This window comes from Triturus cristatus, chromosome 3_1 (assembly GCF_964204655.1).
Source record: "Triturus cristatus chromosome 3_1, aTriCri1.1, whole genome shotgun sequence".
Lineage (NCBI taxonomy): Eukaryota > Metazoa > Chordata > Amphibia > Caudata > Salamandridae > Triturus > Triturus cristatus.
The window spans coordinates 739251832-739276179 of NC_140583.1; the positions used below are offsets into that span (position 1 = coordinate 739251832).

At 43.0% G+C, this 24348-nt stretch overlaps 1 protein-coding gene across 1 annotated transcript in view; it reads left to right on the forward strand.

The window, feature by feature from the left end:
- Positions 1-24348, forward strand: part of LOC146860897 (uncharacterized) — a 1545865-nt gene that overhangs the window by 1394455 nt on the left and 127062 nt on the right. The window contains exons 31-32 of the mRNA XM_085646178.1: positions 22176-22191; positions 22345-22449. Of these exons, the coding sequence (XP_085502304.1) occupies positions 22176-22191; positions 22345-22449 (121 nt within the window). The remainder of the gene's footprint in view (positions 1-22175; positions 22192-22344; positions 22450-24348) is intronic.

A 24348-nucleotide genomic window follows, 5' to 3' on the forward strand; every position in this document is an offset into this window, starting at 1 on the left:
AATAAGGTATCCTGTCGTTGCTGTACTTGCTGCACCTTCATTAAAGGAATTTGAATCCACCTGAGAGGCTTTTCCGTATGGGGCACCTCTTTGTGTTGTTGGATATATATATATATATACTCCACCTTCTCTGTATCGCTGAATCCCAAGCCACTTAGTTACAATGAGCTACGCGGTGGGGTAGTGAACCCCAATAGTACTAGGCTCAACTGAATAAAAACAATAACGCGGCTCCATTGCATTCAAGTGTGGTTTATTTCATATTGTGCAGCAACAATATCCCTATGCATTTCAGAGCCCTCTGCTCCTTGATCACAGATGAGGTCAATTACAACCCGGAGATGAGGTGCCAGGGGCCAAAAATGTTGCAAGGAAAGGGGGACTCATGGCCCCCCTCTCCTTTTTATTTTACCATGAAAATAAAAATTGGGTCATGGCCTGGGGAATGGGGTTCCTGGGTCCCAAAATGGTGTAGGGAAGGGGCCCACAAAGCCCCCCTTCCTAGAACATATATATATTTTTTTAAGCCAGCAACTCAGGGAAGGACCCCTTTCTCTACTACTCTTCAAACACACCTCCTGGCTCGTTGCTGGTTGGGGGATGAATTCCCCTTGGCTACTGAGGGCCCTTAGGGGCCAAGAAGACCTCCTATTACCTCCAGTTAGCCCCACATAGTGGGATTGCTGAGAGGTGGTGGCAAGCCACGCCTTTTTCTCCACCACTCTGCAAACACACCTTTCAGCACATTTCTGGTTGGGAGATGAAGTTCCCTTGGCTAATGGGGGTCCTTGTGGTCCAAGATTCCCTTCTGTTACCTCCAATAAGTCCCACCCAGTGGGATTGTTGAGAGCTCAGGGGAGGTCCGGCCCTCTTTCTCCAATAGTTAGGAGCTTAGAAATTTGTGGGCGGGTGTTTGATCCTCCTGAAACCACTCCTTTTAACCCTCCCATGATCCCTCCTTATCCTTCCCTGAACTCTTACACTTTTGTAGTAAGTATTCCCCATTTTCCAGCCACTCCTTCCTTCTCCTATATTTATTAAAAAAATAGAGGCGTACATGTGTGGAGATCTCCATAATCGGGCAGAGATCTTTCGATAAACAAGAGGAGCTTTGGAGGCCTAGACTTCCACATGTAGGGTTTGTAAATAGCACTTTGTAGGTTGTGAAACGTTGTTTTTGAGCACTAAAAAATGCAGTTCCTAGATAGGGCCATGATGATTTTGTCTAGGTTCTTTGAAGAGAGATTTTTGACATACTATTATTGTTATCCAATCAAAACGTTATGGAAGCTATGTGTTCAGATATATATCACACATGCAGCAAATCCAATTCCAGATGTTTATTCAGTAACAGAAAATAGGACCACCAGTCCAACAGCATCTCAGCCTCCAACTGATCCCATGATTCCCAGCATTCCACCAGCCCAAGCATAGCAGATTATTATGTCGCTGGTAACCACTAGAATGTAGTGGTTACCCAGAGACTGGGCCAAGGTCAGAAATGCCTTGCCCAGGCAATGGGCAGAACGACCATGAGTACAACCCACAACACATCTTCCCCCGATATAATATATACAACAAATTCATTGTTAATAATGAGAGAAAAGATTAAGGAAATGGAGTTCAAACACATAACATAGCATAATACAATTACAAGGAATTGTCCCAACAAATGCATAAAACTTAACTTGACAAAACTAAAATGCATGTCCTAAATATTTTATGACACAGCATAATCACTATGCCAGACTGGGCGGAACCTCAACCTCTTAGTGGATTGACCACTATCTGGATTTTGACCTTGCTCATCCACACAACCTGATTGATCAGGGAAACTCGATCTATACAAAGTCCTGTTGGCTATATGACTGCTCTCATTCCACTTGACTAACCTGGACATGTCCACACATCTCTAGAGTTCAACTGCACCACTTTTTTCCTCACTTCCACAATCACAAATAGGCCCATGAACCTTGAGCGTCCTTTAACCATGGCTTCCTGACCAGCACCTTTTCACCCACTCACCAACTCTTGTTCTGAACCCCATTCCTGACATCAAACCTGGCCTTGTATTTCTTTTGCTGAGCTAACCTCTTTGCTGGAGGCTTTCTTTAAGGATGGGTCGGTTCACGACACACCTCTCTTCCATCTCGCCAAGACCTAACTTCAACCACACAGGGCTAAATCATGTGGCATCCTGCCTCTCAGGACAGAAAAGGGTGAGAGCAAAGTTACATAATTAGGCGTATTGAGGTGAACCCACCATGTCTCCCTAAGCATACACTTGAGAGAAGTCCTAATCTGCAAAGCTCTATGAGCACAACTCTTCACAGTTTTGTTCATACTCTCTGCCAGGACATTGGCCTCTGGAGAATAAAATGCTGTCTTGTAATGTTTGATAGATAATTCCTTGAGAAAGGAACACATCTCATTGGATGCAAATTGCACCCCATTATCGGTGATAAGGCACTTGGAAACACCTTCTCTGCAGAATTCCTCAGAGAGAAATTCTATCACATTCCTGGTGTAACTACCCATTTTGATGTGTAGTCAACCAGCAATAACACATAACGTTCCTCATAACCCAATAGCTGAAATAGGCCAGCAATGTCCAACCCCAACTTGGACCAAGGCTTGACAGGTACCTCCACAGGTGACAAAGGAATCGTACATGTTTTCTTGCTCTTGTCGCTGTTAGCACAGTACCAGCAGTCTTCACCACTTCCTCAATTTTCTGATCCATACCTGGCCACCAATACCATTCACGGACTCTAACCTTGGTTAAACTTCTTCCAAGACGTCCTTCATGCACTAAATTATTCCACGTGTTCCATAACGCCCAAGGTGATATCACTCTTTGTCCCCTCAACAGCTTTTCGTCAATTATGCACAATTAATCTTTCACATTCATGAAACATTTCAAAGAGTTTGGCGCATCTCTGTCAGCTGGTCAACCCTTAACAATCCATCTTTTAAGTTCCTCCAAAGTCTTGTCCTCCTGGCATGCCTGGGACCATTCAACAGCATCCACCGCAGATTCACACACCCATGCAACCAAAGAATCTTCCACTTCCCCACCACACTGATTTCAGGGCATCCTATACAAGCAATCTGCCTGTAGGTTTTTCAAACCCGGCACATATTCCACTCTGAAGTTGAATTCATTCAACCCCTCCATCCATCTCTTGGTTCGTTGAGATAAGTTCTCAGTATCCCTTCATGTGAAAATCTGGCACAGGGGCCAATGATCTAACCTGACAAGGATAGGTATACTCGACAGAAAAAACTTTAAGTGATTGATTGCCCAATGCACAGCCATATGCTTCGTGCTCCACAACAGAATACCGCTCTTCAACACCATGGAGTGAACGAGAAGCAAACACCACAATCTTTGTCTCACCATCAATAACTTGAGACAGGACTGCCCCCAAATCACTCATATTGGCATCTGTCATCAACACAGTATTCTTGCATGCATCAAAATGCCCAAGAGTAGGCTTCTTTCCTGTAATATTCTTGATGCTGTTAAAGGCAAGAGTACACTCCTGCGACCCCACAAACTTTGCATTCTTCTTCAATAATGATCTCTGGGGTAAGGACAAACCAGCAAAAATAGGGAAAAATTTTAAAGAAAACTCTGCTAGTCCCAGGAAAATTGTACTTGATCTTTACCCACTGGCATGGGTGCCTTCACAACGCTCTCAGCCAAATCCAATTTGGGACTGATTCCCTCACCCGAAATTGTATATCCACGATAACTCACCGACATTACTTGAAATTAGCATTTTTCTTTCTTGACGACAAGTCCAGGGTTTTGCAAGTGAGTACGAACTTCTCACAACTGCTGGTCATGCTCTTGTTCATCCTTACCGTAAACTAAAATGTCATCCTGAAAGATAAGTACTTTGTGTAATCCATCCAATACCTTGCGCATGACTCTTTGAAAGCAAGTAGCTGCTGAAGCTAATCCAAATGGCATGTGGATGAAACTGAATGCACCCACAGGTGTCACAAATGATGTTAGGTGCCTAGAATCCGGATGAAACAAAACCTGGTGGTAAGCGGAGGACAGGTCCATTACACTGAAATATTTTGCACCTTTTATTAGAGCTAAAGTCTCCGATATGTTAGGTAGAGGTTGTCTGTCAACCCAGATGTGGTTATTAAGTCCCCTCAAGTCCACACACACCGTAACATTTTTCCCACCATCCTTGGGTGCCATACAATTGGAGGCAACCATTCTGAACACTTGATCTCCTCAATAACACCAGCTTCAAGCAGTCTCTTGATTTCTTTCTCCAAAGACTCCATCATTAAATGCGGTACCTTTCTAACTTTAGCCACAAAAGGCTTGGCTCCGTGTTTTAAAGCAATCTTGTGCTCAAAATTCTTCAACAAACCCAGGTTTTCACTGAATACCTTGGAAAATTGGGAACATAAATCATCAGGAGGTTGGCAAGTGGACAACAGAACACTTTCTCAGGAGTATTGGGATCCAGTGTAATGCCCATGTCCCTTTGTTGTCTCCACCCATGCAAGTTATCTCCTCTCTTAGCAACATAGACTTTGCCTAATGTCATTGTGTCCCTAAAATGTATCTTCATTACAGCGTACCCCACTACATCAATCTTCAATCGACCATACCCCACCGAATTGATATCTGGTTCAGAGAACTCAATCTCTTTTGAACCAAATAAGGTTTCCCAATTCTTATCACCCACCATCATGTAAGGTGATCCAGAATTAGCCAAAACTGACAGTTGTTTCTCTCCAACTATGATCTCACATTCAGACATCAACAATTTTCACCACCAATTACCCCGTCATCTCTTTCACTCAACATAATCTTCATTTCTTCCTCCAGACAATGCACAACCTGATTCTTGGCACTGCAAAACACGCGACCATAGTGTCCCTTTTTCCCGCAATTTTTGCACACGGCAAATCTTGCAAAACAACTTTAACTAATCGACAGATGTCCATCATTTCCGCACCTGAAACACTTCAAACCACTGGTAGTGCGTCAAATGCTCATTTCCAAACGTTTTCTTGCACATTTCACTCCTGCTCTGTTTCTTTATTTCACCTCACTTATCACCACCTCCCTTATCATCTTTCCTTATTTCATGAACAATAGTCTCATCAGGTGCTACAACATTGTTTTTGTCATCCCTCATCTCTCGTACCCACATGTTTGTGTTCTCTAAACCTTTCACAATATCTATTGTTTCCTTAAAATCCGGATTCTTAGCAAGAAGTTTTTGTTGAACTCTGACATCATTGGTGCATTTAACTATTTGATCCCTTACTAGAGAATCAGTGAGTTGTTCAAATTCACAAGTGCGCGCTAGCGTTTTTAGGGTTGCCACATAACTTCCAATTTTCTCTTGTTTACCTTGAACCCTTGTGAAAAAGTTGTGCTGTTCTAACACAACATTAATTTTAGCTCTAAAATGCCTTTCTAACATCATAACCGATATGTCAAACACATTGTCAGATTCTCCTTCACCACGCCCCAAAATATTTTCATCCAGACTTTCATACACATGTCTACCTTCAATCCCTAAATTGTGTAACACAACTGCCTGTTTCTACAGGGCAGCCAATTTCTCACCACCAATGGCAAGCAAATATGAATCAAATGAGAGTTTCCATCTGTTCCAAGGCAGAATGAGATCTCTCTTATCAGAGAGAAACTGTGGTGGCTGTGACATGCTAGATGATGCCATAACGTAAGGTATAAGTAATGCTTATGAGTAAGAAAGGAGAAGGGGAGAAAGAGAAAAAAGAACAAGAAAACTTGTAAAGATGATGCGCTATTTTTGAACCATAATCCAATGAGGTGTGTGCATCACCACGCTACTCACATTGTTTCCTAGTATAAAAATGGTTTGAAAACCCAATAGGTGGCGCATCAACGTGCTGCTCAAAATCCTTGAATTGAACCTAAAGAGTCACTGTTGCATGTGCATCATTGTATTAACCTCTGCTTGTTAAGAATAATCAAGTTATGTAAAGGAAGGTGTGCACATCACCGCGCCTGTAGAAAGATAGACTTTAGGTTGAAAGGGTGTGGGCATCACCGCGCATGCCCTGGAAATGAATACATCAACTAGAAGATTGCATTTTGTATCTTCGCGCATGCTCCATGACCCGGAAATGCTGATGTGTCTCGGCATTTGATGGAAATTGCAGACAACTCCTCAATCTGCCAAGACGGACACAACGTTAAAAAAATGATCCAAAAGCAGCAGCGATGGAGATTTAACGTGTTTGCCTTCACACTCCTCCGAGACGAACTTCCAGCAGGTCACTGTTGGTCACCCCAGCCGCAGATGGGACTCGTAAGTAAGTGCGCGTGAATGGAATGTCTGCGGTCACGTGTCGCAAAATTATTTAAAAGACAGCAAAGTCAGTAACGGTCTGACCAGTAGGGTAAATTACTCTTCCTTCAGTCTTTGTTTAAAATAAATAATAATAAAATTCAGGTGAGAGGGGCTCTTCCGTATTAAATAGTAATCACAGTTCAAGGCAGTTTTATAGTTCCGCATTGAAGTAGGAGGCAATCTTCACCAACAAAAACAATTATTGAAAATTCGTGGGTCCATGTGGAAACTGGTGGTCCACAAGTACCTGTACCCAGAACATGCCAGAAACCTCGGAATCATCATTGACGACAATCTTGCCACAAATCACAGATCATGCCATCTTCTCTGTCTGCTTTCTCACCAGCTGACTGGACTACAGCAATGCCCTCTATGTAAGAAACGCCACACACCTCCTACAGAGACTTCAAACCATACCAAAGACCGCAGACAGACTCATCCTTGGCCTTTCCAGACAAACTCACATGACACACACCATAGACGACTGTACTGGCTCCCCGTTCAGAAGAGATGCCGATTCAAGCTGCTGCATCATGCACACGAGATCTATATAACCAAGGATCCGCCTACATTAACCACTGCCTGAAGTTCCACCAACCATTGAGAAAATTACACTCCACCTCCCTCTCACTTGCCCATACTCCTCACTTCTACCAAAGTAGACGTGAAGAATGCTCTTTCTCCCACATCACAGAAAAGACTAGGAACAGCCTCCCAATGCAACTCCAGGCCATCACCGGAATTGCAAATTGTCCTTAAGACCTGCCCGTTCGAATAAATCTCCTGGACCTGCAAGGTGACTTGTGTGATTAATCTGCACTTTATAAATCCTGACTGACAATGCTCTTTACTGTGAGACAGTCAGAACCCCTGAAGAGTATCCCATCTAATAGTATGTGAGAGAGGGAGTGTATGTCAGTGTGTGTGGTCTGTGTCTCTGTGCTTAACCTCCCTGTCCATGTATGTGTTTGTGGTGTTCTTCTATACCGTTAGTTGTGGCTCAAGTCTATAGAAGGACATTTACAATTATTCCAGTTCACATTGATACTTTTGGCTATTGAGGCCATAAAAGTTTCAGTTTTCTACAATGGTCCTGAATTAAAAATCATCACTTGCCATGAACTTTTACTCAAATTCCGTAAAGAAGAACCACCACAGCTCATATAAATCTGTATTTAAATGGTATTCAATTTTCACCAATATTTGTAATACAGTTTGCATTAACATACACCATATACCACTGATTTACCATCAAGATCTAGTGGTGAAATTACTCAAAATCTCTGGAAACTTGTCTTCTCTTCTCCAGTATACAATAAAACTTACCATTTGCCACAACTTTCTTAATCCTAGTGGTGAATCCCCATACGCTCTAGAATTCTATCTGGTTTTGGGAACTCTTTTAGGTTCTTTATGCAGTGGGCTTCTCCACAGCCACAACATTTAAAAAGTTGTAGGTTCCCTGGGTCGACACTGGGGTACCTGAAAACCATAAAAAATGAAAACAAATAATAAAACAACAAATGAGCGACAGGAGCTCTTTTTTTTAATCACTGCTCTGGAGAAGGAGCACTCCATATTGCAATGCTGGGAATTTTAAATAATATTTCTTGGAGCCTGGTGGTGCCCCTAGTAAACAGGGACACCACCAAGCTTAATTTGTAATGTTGCAGGAGGTCTGCATGGAGTTCAGCAGAATCCTAACAACATAAAAAAACACAGTAAGTCTCCTGGGCCATTTAATCAATGTCCCCCAGCATGCTTACCATACTTTTTTTAAAGCATTGCGAGTTAAAGCTGTATGAACTTTAGCTAGAGTATGGGAACCTTCTGTGGTTGGTTGTATGGTTGCACTTTCTGGCCTGAAAAATGACTGAAAGACATGTTGAGCTCCAGTTCAGGCTAAAAATGGTTTTCCGCCAATGTAGAAAAAGCAATAGGTATGCAAAGTTTTGTGGAGACAGATCAAACTGGCTCTAATGTATTAGCTAGTAAATGTCTAAGGAATTCCTATCACTGGGAATCATAACTATAACTAGAGTGGCTACAACCACTCTGTAATATATGTATATATATATATTGATTCAAATCTTCTAGTTGAACAATTGGGAAAGTTCTTCCACAGGCACTCCAGCACTGCAGTGAAATTATTGTGGGTCATTAACAAACTGACATAATCGAAACATTTCAGCTGACGCCTTAGACCAGACCATGATTCTGACATTTTAATCATCAACACATAGTGAAACAGTCCCTCATTCATTTTTTCTTCCAAACAACTAAACTGTGCACTTTAGTAATAATGAGTGGAAACCAATGTAATGCTTGTTTTTTCTTTTGCTTTTGGTTCACTATCACCATATGTTATCCATTCACATAATCATTATATTGTGTAGTTTTAGTTTCACTCTTGGAGCTGTGTACATGCATAACTATCATAAGAATATTTCAATAAGCACAATTCTAATTAGGATAATCATGTGTTCAGCTAATTCAACCCAGGGGCTGTATTAAGACATACACCGTCACTGCATGAAGTGCTAGTTAGTGATTAAATACTGCACTACAGAGAAATGGGAGGCACAGACATTTGGAGCAGAGTTACAGAGCCTTTTATTGTTAGGTTATCAGTTTGTATCCTACCAAAGTCACTAATTGTCAAAATGACTATCAAGTATGAATGATCTTTTGTGTAGTTAGTTGGTAGTGCATGAGCAGGAGACTTTACTTTACCAAAACCACAGTCAAAATAACATTCGGTCTAGCAATCAATGCAGAGAAGCACCTTTTTGGATTTATATGGTGGAGTGCCATTTTCTTCTTTCAGAAAGGGTTGAGAGACCCCAGCTGTGAGGGCAACATTTGGTGTGCTGTGGAGGACCAAGTATTGCATACCGGGGCCACTCCTGGCCACACTCAGTAAATTTCCCTTGAACCCCAGGCTGTGCCACTTACCATTTGGAGCTGGGAAAAATATGTTTGGTGTTCCATAAATCTCTTAGAAACTTACCTGGAAGGACTTCATGTTAGGAACAAACAGGACCCACCAAAGGCATAGGTATTCTTGTGACTTTCTCTTACTCCTTCCAAAAGGGAGCAGAGACAAGTTTTCTGGACAAGTATTGTTATAGGCTTTTATTAAAATTCTAGTCATTGGGGATTACATGCAAAATGATAGCACCAAATATCGCAAGAACTGAGGTGAGTAGCAACTAACAGAGAGAAAAAATATTAAATTGGACAACATGGAACATGAATAATTCCCTTTCCTACTAAGTCTTTGCTAATAAAGCATTATCTCTGAAAAGTCTGCTATTAAGAGGACTGTAGCACCTCACACACCAATGTGTTAGCAAACACCTGTAGACACAAGTTGAGGATTAGAAATTGTGACACAACGTTCCTACAACTGCACTCATTTGGTGGTTGCTGGGCAACCATTAGGTTGTGACTGCATGTGAGCCTAAGAGCCTGAGATAGGGTAATCAGTCCTTTAAGTGGGAAGAGAGCACTGCCTATTCAGGTGTAAGTGTCAGAACCTTTCTCCTACCCTGCCCAGGAAGAGTCATCAGAATGCAGATGGACGCTCATGCACTCATAATTTTCCTGTGTTTGTGTCTGTCTAGAGGGAAAGCACAAAGTACAGTTGTCACCCAGACCGATGTTTATTGGAGACAGGCTGCAGGTACACAGAGCTTTAAGAGCAGAGAAATGCCCACTTTCTAAAAGTGGCATTTTTAAAATAGAAATGTCAAGTCCAACGTTATCAGCAAAGAGGGTTTGCCTTTACCATTCCAAAGATATAAAAAATGTTACAGCGACTCCATTCTAATCAGGAATTACAGCTAAAAAGAGTATTAAGAAATTGCCAATGTTAACCTATGAGAGGAGTAGGCATCACCATAGTGAAACACATATTTAGATATTTTTCAGGACATGCAAAACCTAAAAGTACATCTCCTACATTTTACTTACACAGCAACCAGCTCCATGGGTTACCTAAGGCCTACCTTAGGAGTGACATGTGTAATAAGAGGGGAGTTTAGGACCTGGAAAAGGGTTTTATATATCAAGTTGAAGTGGCAGAAAACTGTACACGCAGACTCTGCAATGACAGGCCTGAGTCATATTTAAAAGGTTACTGATTTGAGGGGCATAACCAGTGCTACAGGCCCACTAGTAGCATTTAACTTACATGCCCTGTATATATTGTATACTACTTTACAAGGGACTTACAAGTAAAGTAAATATATGGCAATTGTATATACACCAATGTTACCATGCTTAGGGGAGAAACACATGCACTTTAGCACTGGTTAGCAGTGGTAAGGTGCTCAGAGTCTTAAGGCCAACAAAAGGAATCAGCGAAAAAAGGAGGTAAATAGCCACAAAGTTTGAGGGGTGACATTCCTAAGGCTGACAGGTCTAAGGGCAACGCTCTCACTTGAATCTCATCTTACTTACAAAGTAGAACAAATGTGATCCACAGTCCTTTCTCATCTCAACCTTATAGCATAAAAGCAGGATTTTCTCAGGGCTCTATCATCCCACCCTTCCTTTTCAACATCTACATGAAATCCTTACCAGAACTGATGAATGTTTTTGTTCACCTGCTATAAATATGCAGATGTTAAACAGAAACCACTAAAATTGAAAGGCCTCAAGGACAATGAAAATTCCAAAATCTTCAGATATCTCTGGCCCATTCACTGGTGGATGGCATGAATGAAATCCAAGAATTACCATAGCCTCTTAGTTGTCCATTGATGTCTAAATGGAAAAGCTATTCAGATCAAGCTTTCTTATCTCAGAGGTCCAGTATTTATACTCAGTTGCCCCAACACCCTGGGACTTTAAAAGGCCCTGGGAACCCCATCCTCCAGGTTCTTATCTCTTTTAAAGGAAAGGGGGGCAGCATGGTCCCCAAGCCCGATTTGGCCTTGGGAGCCCCATTCCCATGACCTTCTTTTTTAAAGGAGAGTGGTAACAAGAGCCCCCCACCTCAAGCCTTATTAGGCTCTAAGGAACCCATTCCCCTAGATTTTCTTTTTAAAAGGGGAGAGGACTGTGAGGCCCCCCATCCCCAAACCATTATAGCCTCTGGTTTCCCACCCCGATCTTACAAAAAAAGCAGAGGATTGCACGGCCCCCCTCGCTGAGTCACTCTAGGCCCTAGGGACTCAATCCTCTATGGGCTTTTTAAAGGGGAGGGGGCGGTGTGGCCCTCTCCCCGAGCCTTGTTAGAACCAGCAGACCCTATCTCCAGGGCTGATATTTTAATTAAAGGGGGGCACATGCCTCACTCCTAGAGCCTTGTTAGACTCTGCCCTAGGGCCTATTTTTTGTATTAAAGGGGCGAGGGGTCTGCAAGGCCACCCTTCTCGAACCCATTTCCAACTCCGTGGACCCCATCTCCTGGGGCCTGCATTATTAAAGCTGGGTGCTCTGGTGCCCACCCAGGGCACCCGCCATATATTAGTTGGGGACTTGTTGCATGAGCTATCATTGCTCCCACACACAAGGAACAGCTACTTATGCTGCTCCCATCAGCAACGAGCAATATTTCTATCTGTTTCCCTGCCAGTATCAATTCAAACAGGGAAGCAGATCAAAAGTCAGCTACCAGCTGGCTGGACCATTTTTAAGGCTACCGCCCACTTGGAGCAGACATTTTGTTTGCTTGGCCGGAGATTCAAAATATTCCCGCCAATCGCAAGCAAACACAGGTTTCCCTACCAAAACTGGAGTGAGCAAGAAACTACTATGTCCCGGGGTGGATTCCCCGGGACGTAGCTACTGAGCTGGACTCGGGGTTGGAGTCCCCTTGACCATTAATGGCTCATAGAGAAAGCCTTGTGGTAGATTGTGGAGATTTGCCAAACTGTGGCAACATACAAAAAGCTTTTCCTATCGAACAGATGACCAAACTACCCAGTGGCAACTGCGACTAGGAAATATATATATATATATATATGAAATGACTGAGCACATCACTAATGTTGTCATCCAAGCTACTGCTTTGCAAATAAAAACATTGTTGTACTCAAGACAAGTCTCATTCAGTATGGTAAAAGTAAGATGGTGAATATGTTAGCTAGTAGTGAAGTTTTGAGTGCAAACAGTACTTCACTAAAGCAAGGTAGAGAGTGTGTTCACCTAGCGTAAGTTGTAGTCGTACATTTCCAATATGTTGTGCCTTAATTCAAAGGCCTGTTACTAAAATATGTGAGAAAAAATAAAACAATTCATTATTCCTCTGTCGATTTTTGTTTATAGGCTGATGTTGAACAGTTTTCATGTAATGCTACTTCTGCAAATCGTATGATTCATAAAGTGCAGATATGTACTTAAAAACTTCATTGAAAATTCTGAAACATACCTTGTTGTGGAATGTATATTGTGTGGGTGCCTCACAAAGACGGCTCAAATCACAGTATATTTGTAAGCATTATTAAAATGGTATGCACCATTCTGCTCATTTCACGAATATTTTTAAGGTATTTTACACACTATGGAGGGTTTTCCATTGAGCATAGCAGTTCATGCCACATAATTGGCTAATATATGCAAGTGAATTTTAAATCTGATGAGCTATATAACAGACTCATGAGAGTAAATAATAAACACTCTCTGTTTTTGACCGGTATTCAAGATTTATAATTTGCTGATGTCACTAATGTCTACAGAGCCATTATGTTTCTTACATACCTCAATGCCAGTAAAAAACAAAGCATTATGTCTACTTAATGAGGGTGATTTCATAGATATGTTGCATGCTGTGCTTGTTTTATTTTTATGAAAGGATACATCCATTAGTACTACAGATATTGTTGAACATTGGGTCGATATGTACTTTGCTAAATACCTTCAAGCATGAACAGCTTAGAGCAAACTGTCACATCCATTGGATGAGGCCATCAATTATGTCATCAATGATGTCATTTGAGATGTCATCAGTTATGTAATCAACGATATAATTTAACATGTCATGAGTAATTTAATATGTGAGATCATGAGCAGTGCATGGTGGGGAGCAAATTATAGTTTGGTCTTTACAGCATAAATGGCTAATTTCAGGCTTTTTTGAGTTTTTAAACGTAGTTATATGCTTTAAGAGTTGCTATAAAAATTGCCACAGGATTTGCCACTTTCTAGCTTGGAGTGGATTGCATTGGATTGCATTGTGAGAATTCTATGCCTAAAAACTCTGCTGGAAAAACAGACATTTGAGGTGATCAGATTTAGAGTGTTTGTGGTGTTGTAGGGTGCTCTATATAAGGATGCTGTGCTCCACCTAAACTTGAGAACTATCTAGAGATACCTTCTTCCTTTTTTGATCTGTACATAAAATTACAACTCACACAAAAATCCTTTCCTTGTATTCACAAATGCCAGCCAATAAGAAATGCTTAGCTAGTGCTTTCTATATCAGAATGAACATTTTAAAGGGATTACACTTTGAAATTAAACCAAGAACAGGAAAGCAATAACATGCTTATATAGTTAATGCAACATCAAACACTTAACGCAGATGAAAGGTTGACACAGGATTCTGATCTTAAAAGTGTCATGTTTTACTAGGACAGAATGGTGACAGCAAAAGTTAGGGAAAAAATAGAAATTTGTGATAAATGTCAGCTATTTTGGGATTAGATGAGATAAATTAATTATTGTGTGATCATTTTAAGTCATTACAATAGAAGCCTGATGCAGATGCATGTTTAAATATAAACTAAATGACAAAAACTGATGTTGGCCTAATGAGAGACTTAAAAAAAGAAGTTAGAAATCGCTAAAATTTGAAAAGAAATTATTAGAAATCCTTGTGCATTTTTAATAATACATACATATAAAGTGCTAAATATTCAAATACTTTAAAAATCTGAATCATGTCTAAATTAAACTGCAACTGCTTGAAGAATTTCTCAAAAGCATTGAGAGCTAATTATGTCGCAATTAGTCATTCTATAGAGTGGGCCAATATCTTGATGGTGAGAGTGTCCTGTTCCCTTGAGATTACTTTTGTCTGTTTGGTCATCAGTCTGGAGACTATTGGTGCTGGGAGACCACTTGACGAAATCTCTCAGGCATCTAATGTAACCAATACCAAGTTGAGATACTTGTACCAAATAGTCGAAGGATTTCTTACTGTTTCCCAAATTATGCTTTTCAGTGTGCTGTCTTTTGTAAGTCTGGGAGGCGAACTCCGCTCACAGGGTTTGCGGAGTTTTCTGCACTTTGCGGTACACAGAGCTTGTGGAGTTCCTCACTCGCGTTCGTCAGCGTCAAGTTGGCGAGCGCAAGCGAGGAAAATCCACCTCCAGGCGAGAGTTTATCTTGTTCACAATCTTCAACATCACGTTAGTGAGCACGACCGTGGAAAATCAACCTCCCAAAGAGATTTCTCAATGCGGACGGTCAGATTTCTCATTGCGAGTGGTTGCGTCTGCTCGCAACCTCTCACATTGAGAAACTGTCCATTCGCGTTGAGGAAGCTGCAGCTTGAGTAAAAATCTACTCGTGTGGCAGAAAGGAAGCAGCGCCCGCTTGCGCTGTGAATTGTGCTGTTTGCGTTGATTGCACAATGCGCACAAGCACCTGGCACTGAAAATCATTGCGAACAGTATATATTTAACGCACTCTGCCACTTGCGGAGCTCCACGTACTGCTGCAGAGGTTTTTTTGCACTTCGCGGAGTTCCACGAAGCGGAACTCCTCGAACTCAAACCAGGCTTAGTCTTTTTCTTGTTTGGCTTTCACACAATAGATGAAAAACGTAGGGCCCCATTAGGATGGCGGGCAGACTTTAGTCCACCCTAGCAGTGTTGGGACCGGCCGCCAGAGGTGCAACGGTCCCGCACCGTAAATTAGGATGCGACCGCCACCGTGGCGGTTGCAGTCCATATCTTTGACATTGCAGCGGGTGCTGCTATAAGCAGCACCCGCCACAATGCCAAAGAGGCACGTCTTGCATTGTCGTGCACAATGTGGCAGGCACTGCGCGGTGCCTACCACCTTGAGCATGGCAATGTAGGGGGTAAAGTGCAGCCCCCCACCCCTCTGGGGGCCTGCAATGGGCCCCCAAAGCAATACCCGCCAGCCTTTCCATGGGGGCATTACCGTCATGGAAAGACCCTGAAAACCCGGCATCATGATATGGACCATGTCATGCCCCAGTTCTACCTGGTCGGCAATCGTAACGATTGCCGACCGGCGGAAAAGCGTCGGCCGGACTTTCCGTCCGCCGCGGTACCCCCTGCCATGGTAATGTGGCGGGGGGTAAAGGATGTTGTGATGGTGGGCGGATCGCCACCACCCGCCGGGCGGTGGCGATCCGCCCGGAATCATAATGACCCTATAAGTCTTAAGGGACCAAGCAAAGCCTTTGTCGAATTTGGGCATATTCCGTACAATTAGAGAAAGGACTCTTCAGTAATGGGTGGATTATTCCCTATCTAGCCAATTTGCCATTCTTTCCCTAAACGTGATTGCGCCGTGCACTATTACTGGGGTGAGATGAGACTCCTATGGTCCAGCCATACTCCTTGGTATGTATATGCTTCCACGACTTTAACAGCACTCTCCTCACTGGTCCAGGTCCCTCTTTTTTTCAACTTGGACTACATTATCAAAATATTTATTTTTTTTTACATTTTTCTTCAAGCTGTTGGATATACAGTAAGCTTCTAGCACATTGAAGAGTCTCTGCAACCCAATAGGCGTCAAGTCGAGAAACACAGTGTTGTTCGCATATTGTAACAAATGTACTCTGATGCCTGCCATTTTTGGTGGAAAGGCTCCGGGTGGGTTGACAGGTACACCGGATACAGGATAAACAATAAAGGTGCCAATATACATCCTTATTTTAGACCCTTATCTGTCTTGATTTGTGCCATGGTGGCCCATCCGGCACTGACTTTTATTTTGACCCACGTGTCAGAATAGTGTGCGGTGATGGTTTTTAACAGGTTAGTTGGAATACCCTAGGCATTCAGTTTTGACCCAATCCGGGATCTTGAAATACTATTAAAAGCTGTTTGGAAGTCTATAATCCCTGCATAGAGGGCCTTTCCCTTTGTAGGCATGTGTTGCTTCTCTCGGATGGGACGGCAAATTCGATTATCCTCAATATCACAGCCTGTTAGGAAACCTGTAGGCTGATCAAGATACGATGTCTGCCCTCTGCCCAGGATTTAAGTTCTGTTTAAAATGCTGGCAAAGCACTATCCTTCCATTTCAAGGAGTGTAATTAGAAGGTAATTCCTGGGGCTTGACCGGGATCCCTTTTTGTGTAACAGTACCAGTAATAGGCCCCTCCATGACTCAGAGATAGTTGACCCCAATAGATATTGCTTGAATACAGGAGGCTAAAACTGAGGCCCATCTGGTTGAAGCCCATTTGTAGACTGCTGCTGGAATACCGTTTCGGTCGGTGGTTCACATGGTTGCATTGCTTTAATTGCTGTCATTACTTGAGCTGGGCCTATTGATGTCAGGTCATCAATCACTGGGCTTGATGGTATTGGGAGCTGGCTGATGATCTGACCAGGGGTCTTGCTCTCAATTTCCTCCTTCACCTGTTCTCTGTACAGACTTGTTATATACGATTCTCACTCAGTAGGGGAGACATTGCCACCTGTTGCCTGGGGCTTTGGAATTAGGCTTTTGTTAATCCACCTCCCTTCTTTGAGGGTAAAGGGCTTTTCTGTATTTTACTCCTATCGTGCTGACCTTGATTCACAGCAATTTATTCTCTCCCTTGCCGCTGATGAGGAGCTTCAAAGCTTTGTGTAATTGTCGTTTTAAGGCGCCAATTTGGTTTTTACTACTTGTGGACGTGGGCAGGCCTGATTCCATGCTACTTGCATTTCTTATTGGGATACCGTCTGCCTCCTTTAAATGGGTGGCCAGGCACCTCCAAAGATTTGAATAAAGATGTTATTTGCCTGCATACAGGATTGCCTTTAAGAACTGGTCCACTAGTGTTCTAGGTCCCAGTGGATTTTCCATGTTCCACTTTACCCTATCGAGCGGTTCAAGGTCATATTGCTTACTGATGAGATCCACTACTGGGTAGAATATTGTGACTTCACAATTGAGAATGGCATTGTCACTAGATGCCATGGTGACTTCAAATCTGCCTATCAGTTAAAGGCTGGCCAGAGACAGCCACATATTGTCTAGTATCTATCATGAAACAAGATGTGTGTATATAGGCAGCTGGAATATCTGGCGCTACTGTGCCATTTATATTAGCAAGGCTTTGTCTTGCTTATCGAACCTTTGATATTGCAATTTGATTGGCTCTATGTGTCAAATCTTACCATTAAGGCCTGTTGAGCTGTTGTTCAAGTCATCATGTATTAAACTAGTGTTGAAATTGCCATATTTATCAACGTGTCATCCGGATGTGATGCATTGAGGTCCCCAGTTATTTTGTGAGGTTTCTCATACTACAACGCCTGTGCAAGGCTACTTAAGAGAATGCTTGAGGCTATGCTTGTGTTGTTGGTGGGTGAGGTGATTGAGCTGGTGCTGTTGGAGATTGAGATGGTGGAGATGGTGCAGATTGTGGGGGTGAAGGTGATTGCTGTAGAGGTGGTTGTGGAATATGTGTAGGTTTTGCAAGTAGTGTGCCCCTCGTACGCTAACGTGCTTATTTCAGAGGATGGAGACATGTAAGTCGAACTTGTAGGAACTTTACACTTAAATTTTGTCAAAAAACGAAAGGTAAAGTTAAAAAAAATATATATTTTTATTATGTTTTTTTTTTAAAACATAGAAAAACAAACCATAACAAAATCAGGTACAGTCATGAAGCGTCGTACATTGGAAATCCTTACATCAGATAGTACACTTTTATAGCCACGGCGGGCCATTTGGAAAGGCATCAGTGCAAACCCTATACTGTTGTATCGTGGTTCCATGGGGTCTCCCTGTCCTTTAGGCACCAAGGGTCCATTACTGGTCGTTTAGCCTGAGAGGAACAGTCGTCTGGGACCCGGCTAGTCGTCACCCACTGTGACATCAAAACCATAGTATTTCCTCCATTTACCCCATATCCTATGAATTTCTTCGGGCATCCCCTCACCCAATGTGTGACCTTTTCTGCTGCCATATACATGTCCATCCCGGCTCTCCACTCTCGGAGTAGTGGTTCATTGATGGATCCCCACATTCTTGTCACTTCCCTTTCTGCCACCACCAGTGCTAATGCTGTAAAGAGTATTTGCGGTCTGCTCAGGTCTACGTCGCCCGGGATTCCCAACAGTATAAACTTAAGGTCCGAAGGTATATCAACCTCCAGTACTTTACTCAATTCCTGCAATATCCTCCCCAAATAGACTTGTATTTTAGTGCAGTCCCAAATGTTGCGGTAAAAGTCGCCCTCACCATGTCCACATCTCTGACAGGTAGGGGCCCTTGCTCGTCCTATTTTATGTAATCTGGCTCGGTCGTAATAAGCTCTATGGAGTATTATGTATTGAATGAGGCAAAGGCGTGATTTAATCGCCACCTCCCTAGGGTGCATTAAGGCTGCCTCCCAGTCTATGGTTTCAAGTTTGCCCAAGTTCCCCTCCCCCCCCGAAGGTAGATCCTAGCTTGCCCAATCTGTCCGGGGCATTATTAATGAGGGTCCGGTATGGTAGTGACATTACCTTGGTAGGAATGTGCGCCTGGAGCAGTCTCTCCTCCAGTGGGGCATTGTCCAGCAGTGGGGAATCACCTTTGTTCTCTGCTTGCCATGCATGCCTGATTTGAGCATACCTGAGGAACTGGGAGGTCTGTAGTGCAAAGTCTCGTTGAAGGGTATCGAATCTTTTAAGTTTGCCCTTAACCATAATATCCCCTATGGAGGAGATACCTATATTGTCCCATCCTCCAAAGCCTTGTAGCTTCCATATTTCTGTTACCCAAGAGCAATCCCAAAAAGGTGTTTGTTTAGTGAGTTTCCGGTCCCACCCTATTGTCTTTGCTGCCCTCCCCACGCCTCTATTGTGGCTGGGGTGGCGGGGAGAAGTCTTCCTTTACCTCTGCCACCATAAAGATAGTGTAGGCAGGTGCATCCGGCCATGGTTTCCCTCTCCAATCTGTGGGTGGGGTGATCTCCCAATGCATGTAGCCATTCATTTACTGGGGCTAGTTGTTCCACCCAGTAGTAGGCCTCTATGTCAGGGAGCGATATCCCCCCATTGTACTGGTTTTCTTGTAAAGTACGAAGTGCGATTCTGGTTGTTTTCCCAGCCACAGGAGTGAGCGTAGCTCAGTGTCTATTTCCCGGAAGGTTGCTCGCGGGAGGGGGAAGTACGTGTTCTGGAGTGCATATAGGAATCGGGACAAAGTGATAATTTTGAACATAGCAGCCCGGCCTAGTATGGTGAGTGGGAGTGCTTTCCAGCGCTGCGCATCTTCTGCAAAGTTCGTGAGTAGGCACTTAATGTTTTTCTAGATAGCAAAGGTCCCTATCAGTGGTAAGGTAGATTCTTAGGTAGGTAAACCGGCCATGGACTATCTGAAGGTCTCTGGGGAGGGTGGGCCACGTGGTCAAAATACCTGGGCTATATATTATTGATTTGTGCCAATTGATTGTATACCCCGAGTTATATCCTTACCTATATATAGTATGAAACAGGGTAGGGATCGTAGTAGTCAGGTGCGTGATATATAAAAGTATGTCATCTGCATACAGGGAAATCTTTTCTTCCAAAGTATCCCTTGGATGGATGTGGAATCCACATACCTCAGGGTGCTGCCGGACAGCACAAGCCAGTGTTTCTACAGTGAGGGCAAAAAGTAATAGTGATAGAGGACAGCCCTGCATAGTACCTTGTTGAATAGGAAAGTCTTTTGAGTTTGTACCATTCACCCTAACCCGCGCCCTTGGGTCTTTAGACAAAAGTCCCACCCATTTCCGGATGTTGGGGCCTATACCAAAATTGAGCAGGGTGGCCTCAAGGAAGGACCATTGGACTGCATTGTACGCCTTTTCTGCGTCCAGTGACAGAAGACGGCGGGGGGTGTCACGATCTTTGACCTCCATTATCCAATTGTGGGTTCTGCGCAGATTCAGTCTCGTCGCCTGGCCGAGCAAGAATCCCGACTGATCCTGGTACACTAGGGTCATAATTACCTGAATGAGCCTTGTGGCGAGGGTCGTCGCCAATTTCTTCACTTCGGTTTTAAGTAGGGATATCGGGCGATAGGATTCGCACTGGTTTTGGGGCTTCTCTTGTTTATGGATAGGGATAATTGTGGCTATATGTAAATCTAAAGGGAGGACTCCCTCTTCGCATGCATCTTGAAAGAGGCATAAGAGGTGGGGACTGAAGAAATCCGTACATCTTTAATAGAGTTCTGCTGGCAAGCCGTTTGGTCCTGGGGTTTTACCGGGGCGTAGTTGGGTTATGGCCATTTTAAGTTCTTCAATCATAATGTCTTCATCTAGCCTTTCCCTGTCGGTTTCATCTAACAATGGGGTATGTATCTATGCCAGATAGTCTGCAATGGCAGAGGTCGGACACAGGGGCTGGGCATCATAGAAGGTTGCATAGTAAAACGCGAACGTCCGCACTAGATGTTTGTCCGTTGTCTGTGGTATCCCTTGTGGATCTATAATGTTCACCACCCATTGCGCCTCTGCCTCCTTTCGGCTAAGCCAGGCCAGGAGTTTTCCCAATTTGCCCCCTACATCATAGAGCTTGCGAAAGTAGTAAACTTGTTAATAAGTGTTACAGTAAACTAACAGGTGTTAGTTACTCACAAGTGTAAGTCACTTTGGTATATAGGCACCTAGGTTTCTGAGTAGCTTTGGTCTCTGATATAACAACCAGCAAAGCATTTTCTTCAAGCATGTTTTATTTTGGACTTTCAACATCCACTTTAGATAGTACTTGTTGGAAATTGGGTTTCTGGTTGGGACCCTGTACAAGTTGTCACAGTACATTAGTACACACATTTCTTAGAATGTTAATGCAGTTAGACAATTTAGCCACTTTAGAAGAGTATTGTTAGACCTGCCATTCTTGGTCGTACCCCAGACATTTCTATCTGCTTACCGCCACTTTTTGCAGATTGATTTTGATGGCCTCAGGATTCCGAGCACTTTTTCATTTTGGATGGATGGATTACTTAAACTGATCTGAGCCACTGGTAATTACTACAGTCGGACTAAACTGAGCCAGAAAATTGAACAAACTATGCAAATCTCTGTGCAGGATGCAGAGTTACGGGCCGGGCACCGTTTACCACATCTGTTAAATACCGGGTAAAATAAAGTTCACAAACTGCATTTTTTTTGTCCAGGGGTATAGTCACATTTACTGGTAGAAAATGTCTGGAAAATACTGGTGCATGCAGATTTTAGTGAGGAAAGCACAATAATCTGCATGTTGTACCCCTTATTGAATAGCATAACTAGTAGTTTGAATTATTTATTATAACTGGCACATACCAAAGCCAGGGGTATGGGATTTTATCAGGTACAATAAATATTGCATTGGCACTGGAGCACTCCTAATCAGTGCCCATGGATCAGAATCATTGATGGATTGAAACCTGGACTGCAGCAGATAATGCTTGTGTTTAGTCTGGAAGGAACACAAAAGTGTACAAAAGAAGAGGGTCTTCAGGGGATTGGAACAGTGAAAGACCAAATAAGCAAGAGCCAACACATGTCAACTACTTATTTACTTATGTATGTACGTCAAAACAGTTACTTCTTGCAATGGTGCTCTGTCAAAATAAAATATGTGCCTTGTCACAAGAACTTTTCTTTGCCTGGTATGGTAGGCAGAAACAATCAATGGTACATATTAGGGGAGGCCCATAGGGCGCAGATTATAAACATTTATGAGTGCATAGTAGCAGTTGATAAGGTAACGAGTGACAACATCAAAATATGTTTTGTAAAGGGTACCGCAGTGTCTATGATTTATTTATTTTTTCCTTTATTTTATAGTTACTATGTCTGTTAAGCCTGACAGTTCTTTAAAGACAAGCATGGTGACATCAGCTGCTACTTCCACTCATGCCGAAACATCTGGGTCACAAGCTGCTGTGCAAAGTAAGTAAAATAGAAGACCTCAGGTAGCTTCTCAGTCAAACTGCATAATCAATATTCAGATCACTCACGACCTTTCCTTCATTATCCTAAACCTGCTGTGAGGCTTGCTCAAATCACTCAATGGTTGTCTCTGTATCTCTATGTAACCAGAAGGCCACACTGTTACATTCCAGAATGTCTAACCTCACTTTCCATTCTTCAAAAGTTGATAAAAAGGTTCCTTGGATAATAGCAGATCGCTTGTAAACCAGGTCACAACATTTATCTGGGGCAACCTAATGGGAGCTGCTCCACAGAGGCCCTATGCCTTGCATGACCTGCAGGGATCGTGTGGCCATGAGCATAGTGTCTCAATGAAAGAACGTGTGGATTGACACACATTCTAACACCCCTGAATCCTCTCCCTCACTTCCAAAGCTCAGCACTTAAGCTGCCACCCCGATAACTACATTAAGGGTTCCATGTGTAGCTGTAAAATGGGAAATGAATGTATAGTCTAAGTTAGCGCAATCTTTTAATGCATGTTTGCAATTGTTCCATTATTCAAAATGTATTATTACATTAGGATGTATTCCAGTAGGAGGTTTACATGGTGATCAAACAGTGTAATTATTACTGATCACTTTACTGCAGAGTTAAAACCAAGACCGACAGTATATCACATTTGTAAACAATGAAGAAAGAGTAGGGGCCTCTTCTAATTGAATCAATCAAATAAAAAGCGGGATTCTGTTATTATAACTAAACTTTAAAACACACATTTCTAAACATTATCATTATTTTGTAAACGTGCTATGTTATTGTCATGGCAGTACACATCAGTGGCTGTGGGAAATACACAGTGTGAAAGACACTAATAAACCTGTGCATCTTGGCGTCGCCATACAGACCCTTCCTTGACTACCTTGAAAAAAATAAAATCTCTACAAAATTTAGTCAATGGCAGCGCTGAGGATATTGGCATTTTCGGTTGTTAGGAGAACAGGTCCTGGTCAGGCAGGACCTGGGTCTGTTTCCACCATTGCTCATGAAAGTGAGACCAACAGACACAATGAGCATCTCCGCTCCGCAGGGTGTTTTGTTTGCAGTGCTGAAAGTGCATGTAGCCCTTTACTGTGTGACCAGTATGATTCTCGACGATGATAACATTGTGCGCTGTGCTGGGGGCCTTCTTTGCTGCAGGCGCCGACATCGGGATCCAAAAAATCCAATTAATCAAACCAAACGAGCTTTGGAAAGTTTGTATCTGTGAGGAAAAACACAATTAAGTGGTGAGCTGCCCTGAGAGAGGAATGTGGCAACTGTGGAAGCAGAATGTTATATATTAGTTTTGCAAATGCAAATTGCTGACTCTGCAATCATCTCACATGCCTTGTAATCGATAGAAAGGAGCTGCTCCGTACGTGCCAAGTTATCCATTTTGTCACATATATCTTGAAAAATGATACCCAGTCAGGTCCAATTGGAAGTTTTTTCCCGCCCGTTCGCGGTATTTTCTGCGTGATCGCGGCTCGCCAACTTACCCATGCGGTTGCTCGCGGGCGCGGCCATCTTGTTTTCACTTGTCTCGCGGTGCATGATTGCGAGAAGAAAGACGTGATCGCGCGACGCATGACGTTACTGCGGGCGCGAACTGTCGCGAGACAGCGCAAATGACTACCAACAATCCAACATCTCGTGGAGAACGCGACCGGATCGGGAAAACTTGTTGGCGAACACGGGGATGCAGGTAAGCCGATCGCGCGCACGCGAGAATGTATTATTTTACAGCGCGAGCATGAAACAAATTATCGCTAAGCTGCGGAATGTGGAAATTTTTACATTTTCGCGCTTTCGGCGGAACGCGAAAATGCCAAATTATCGCAATTTCTGCGAACGGAACGGAATTTTGGCCCAGGC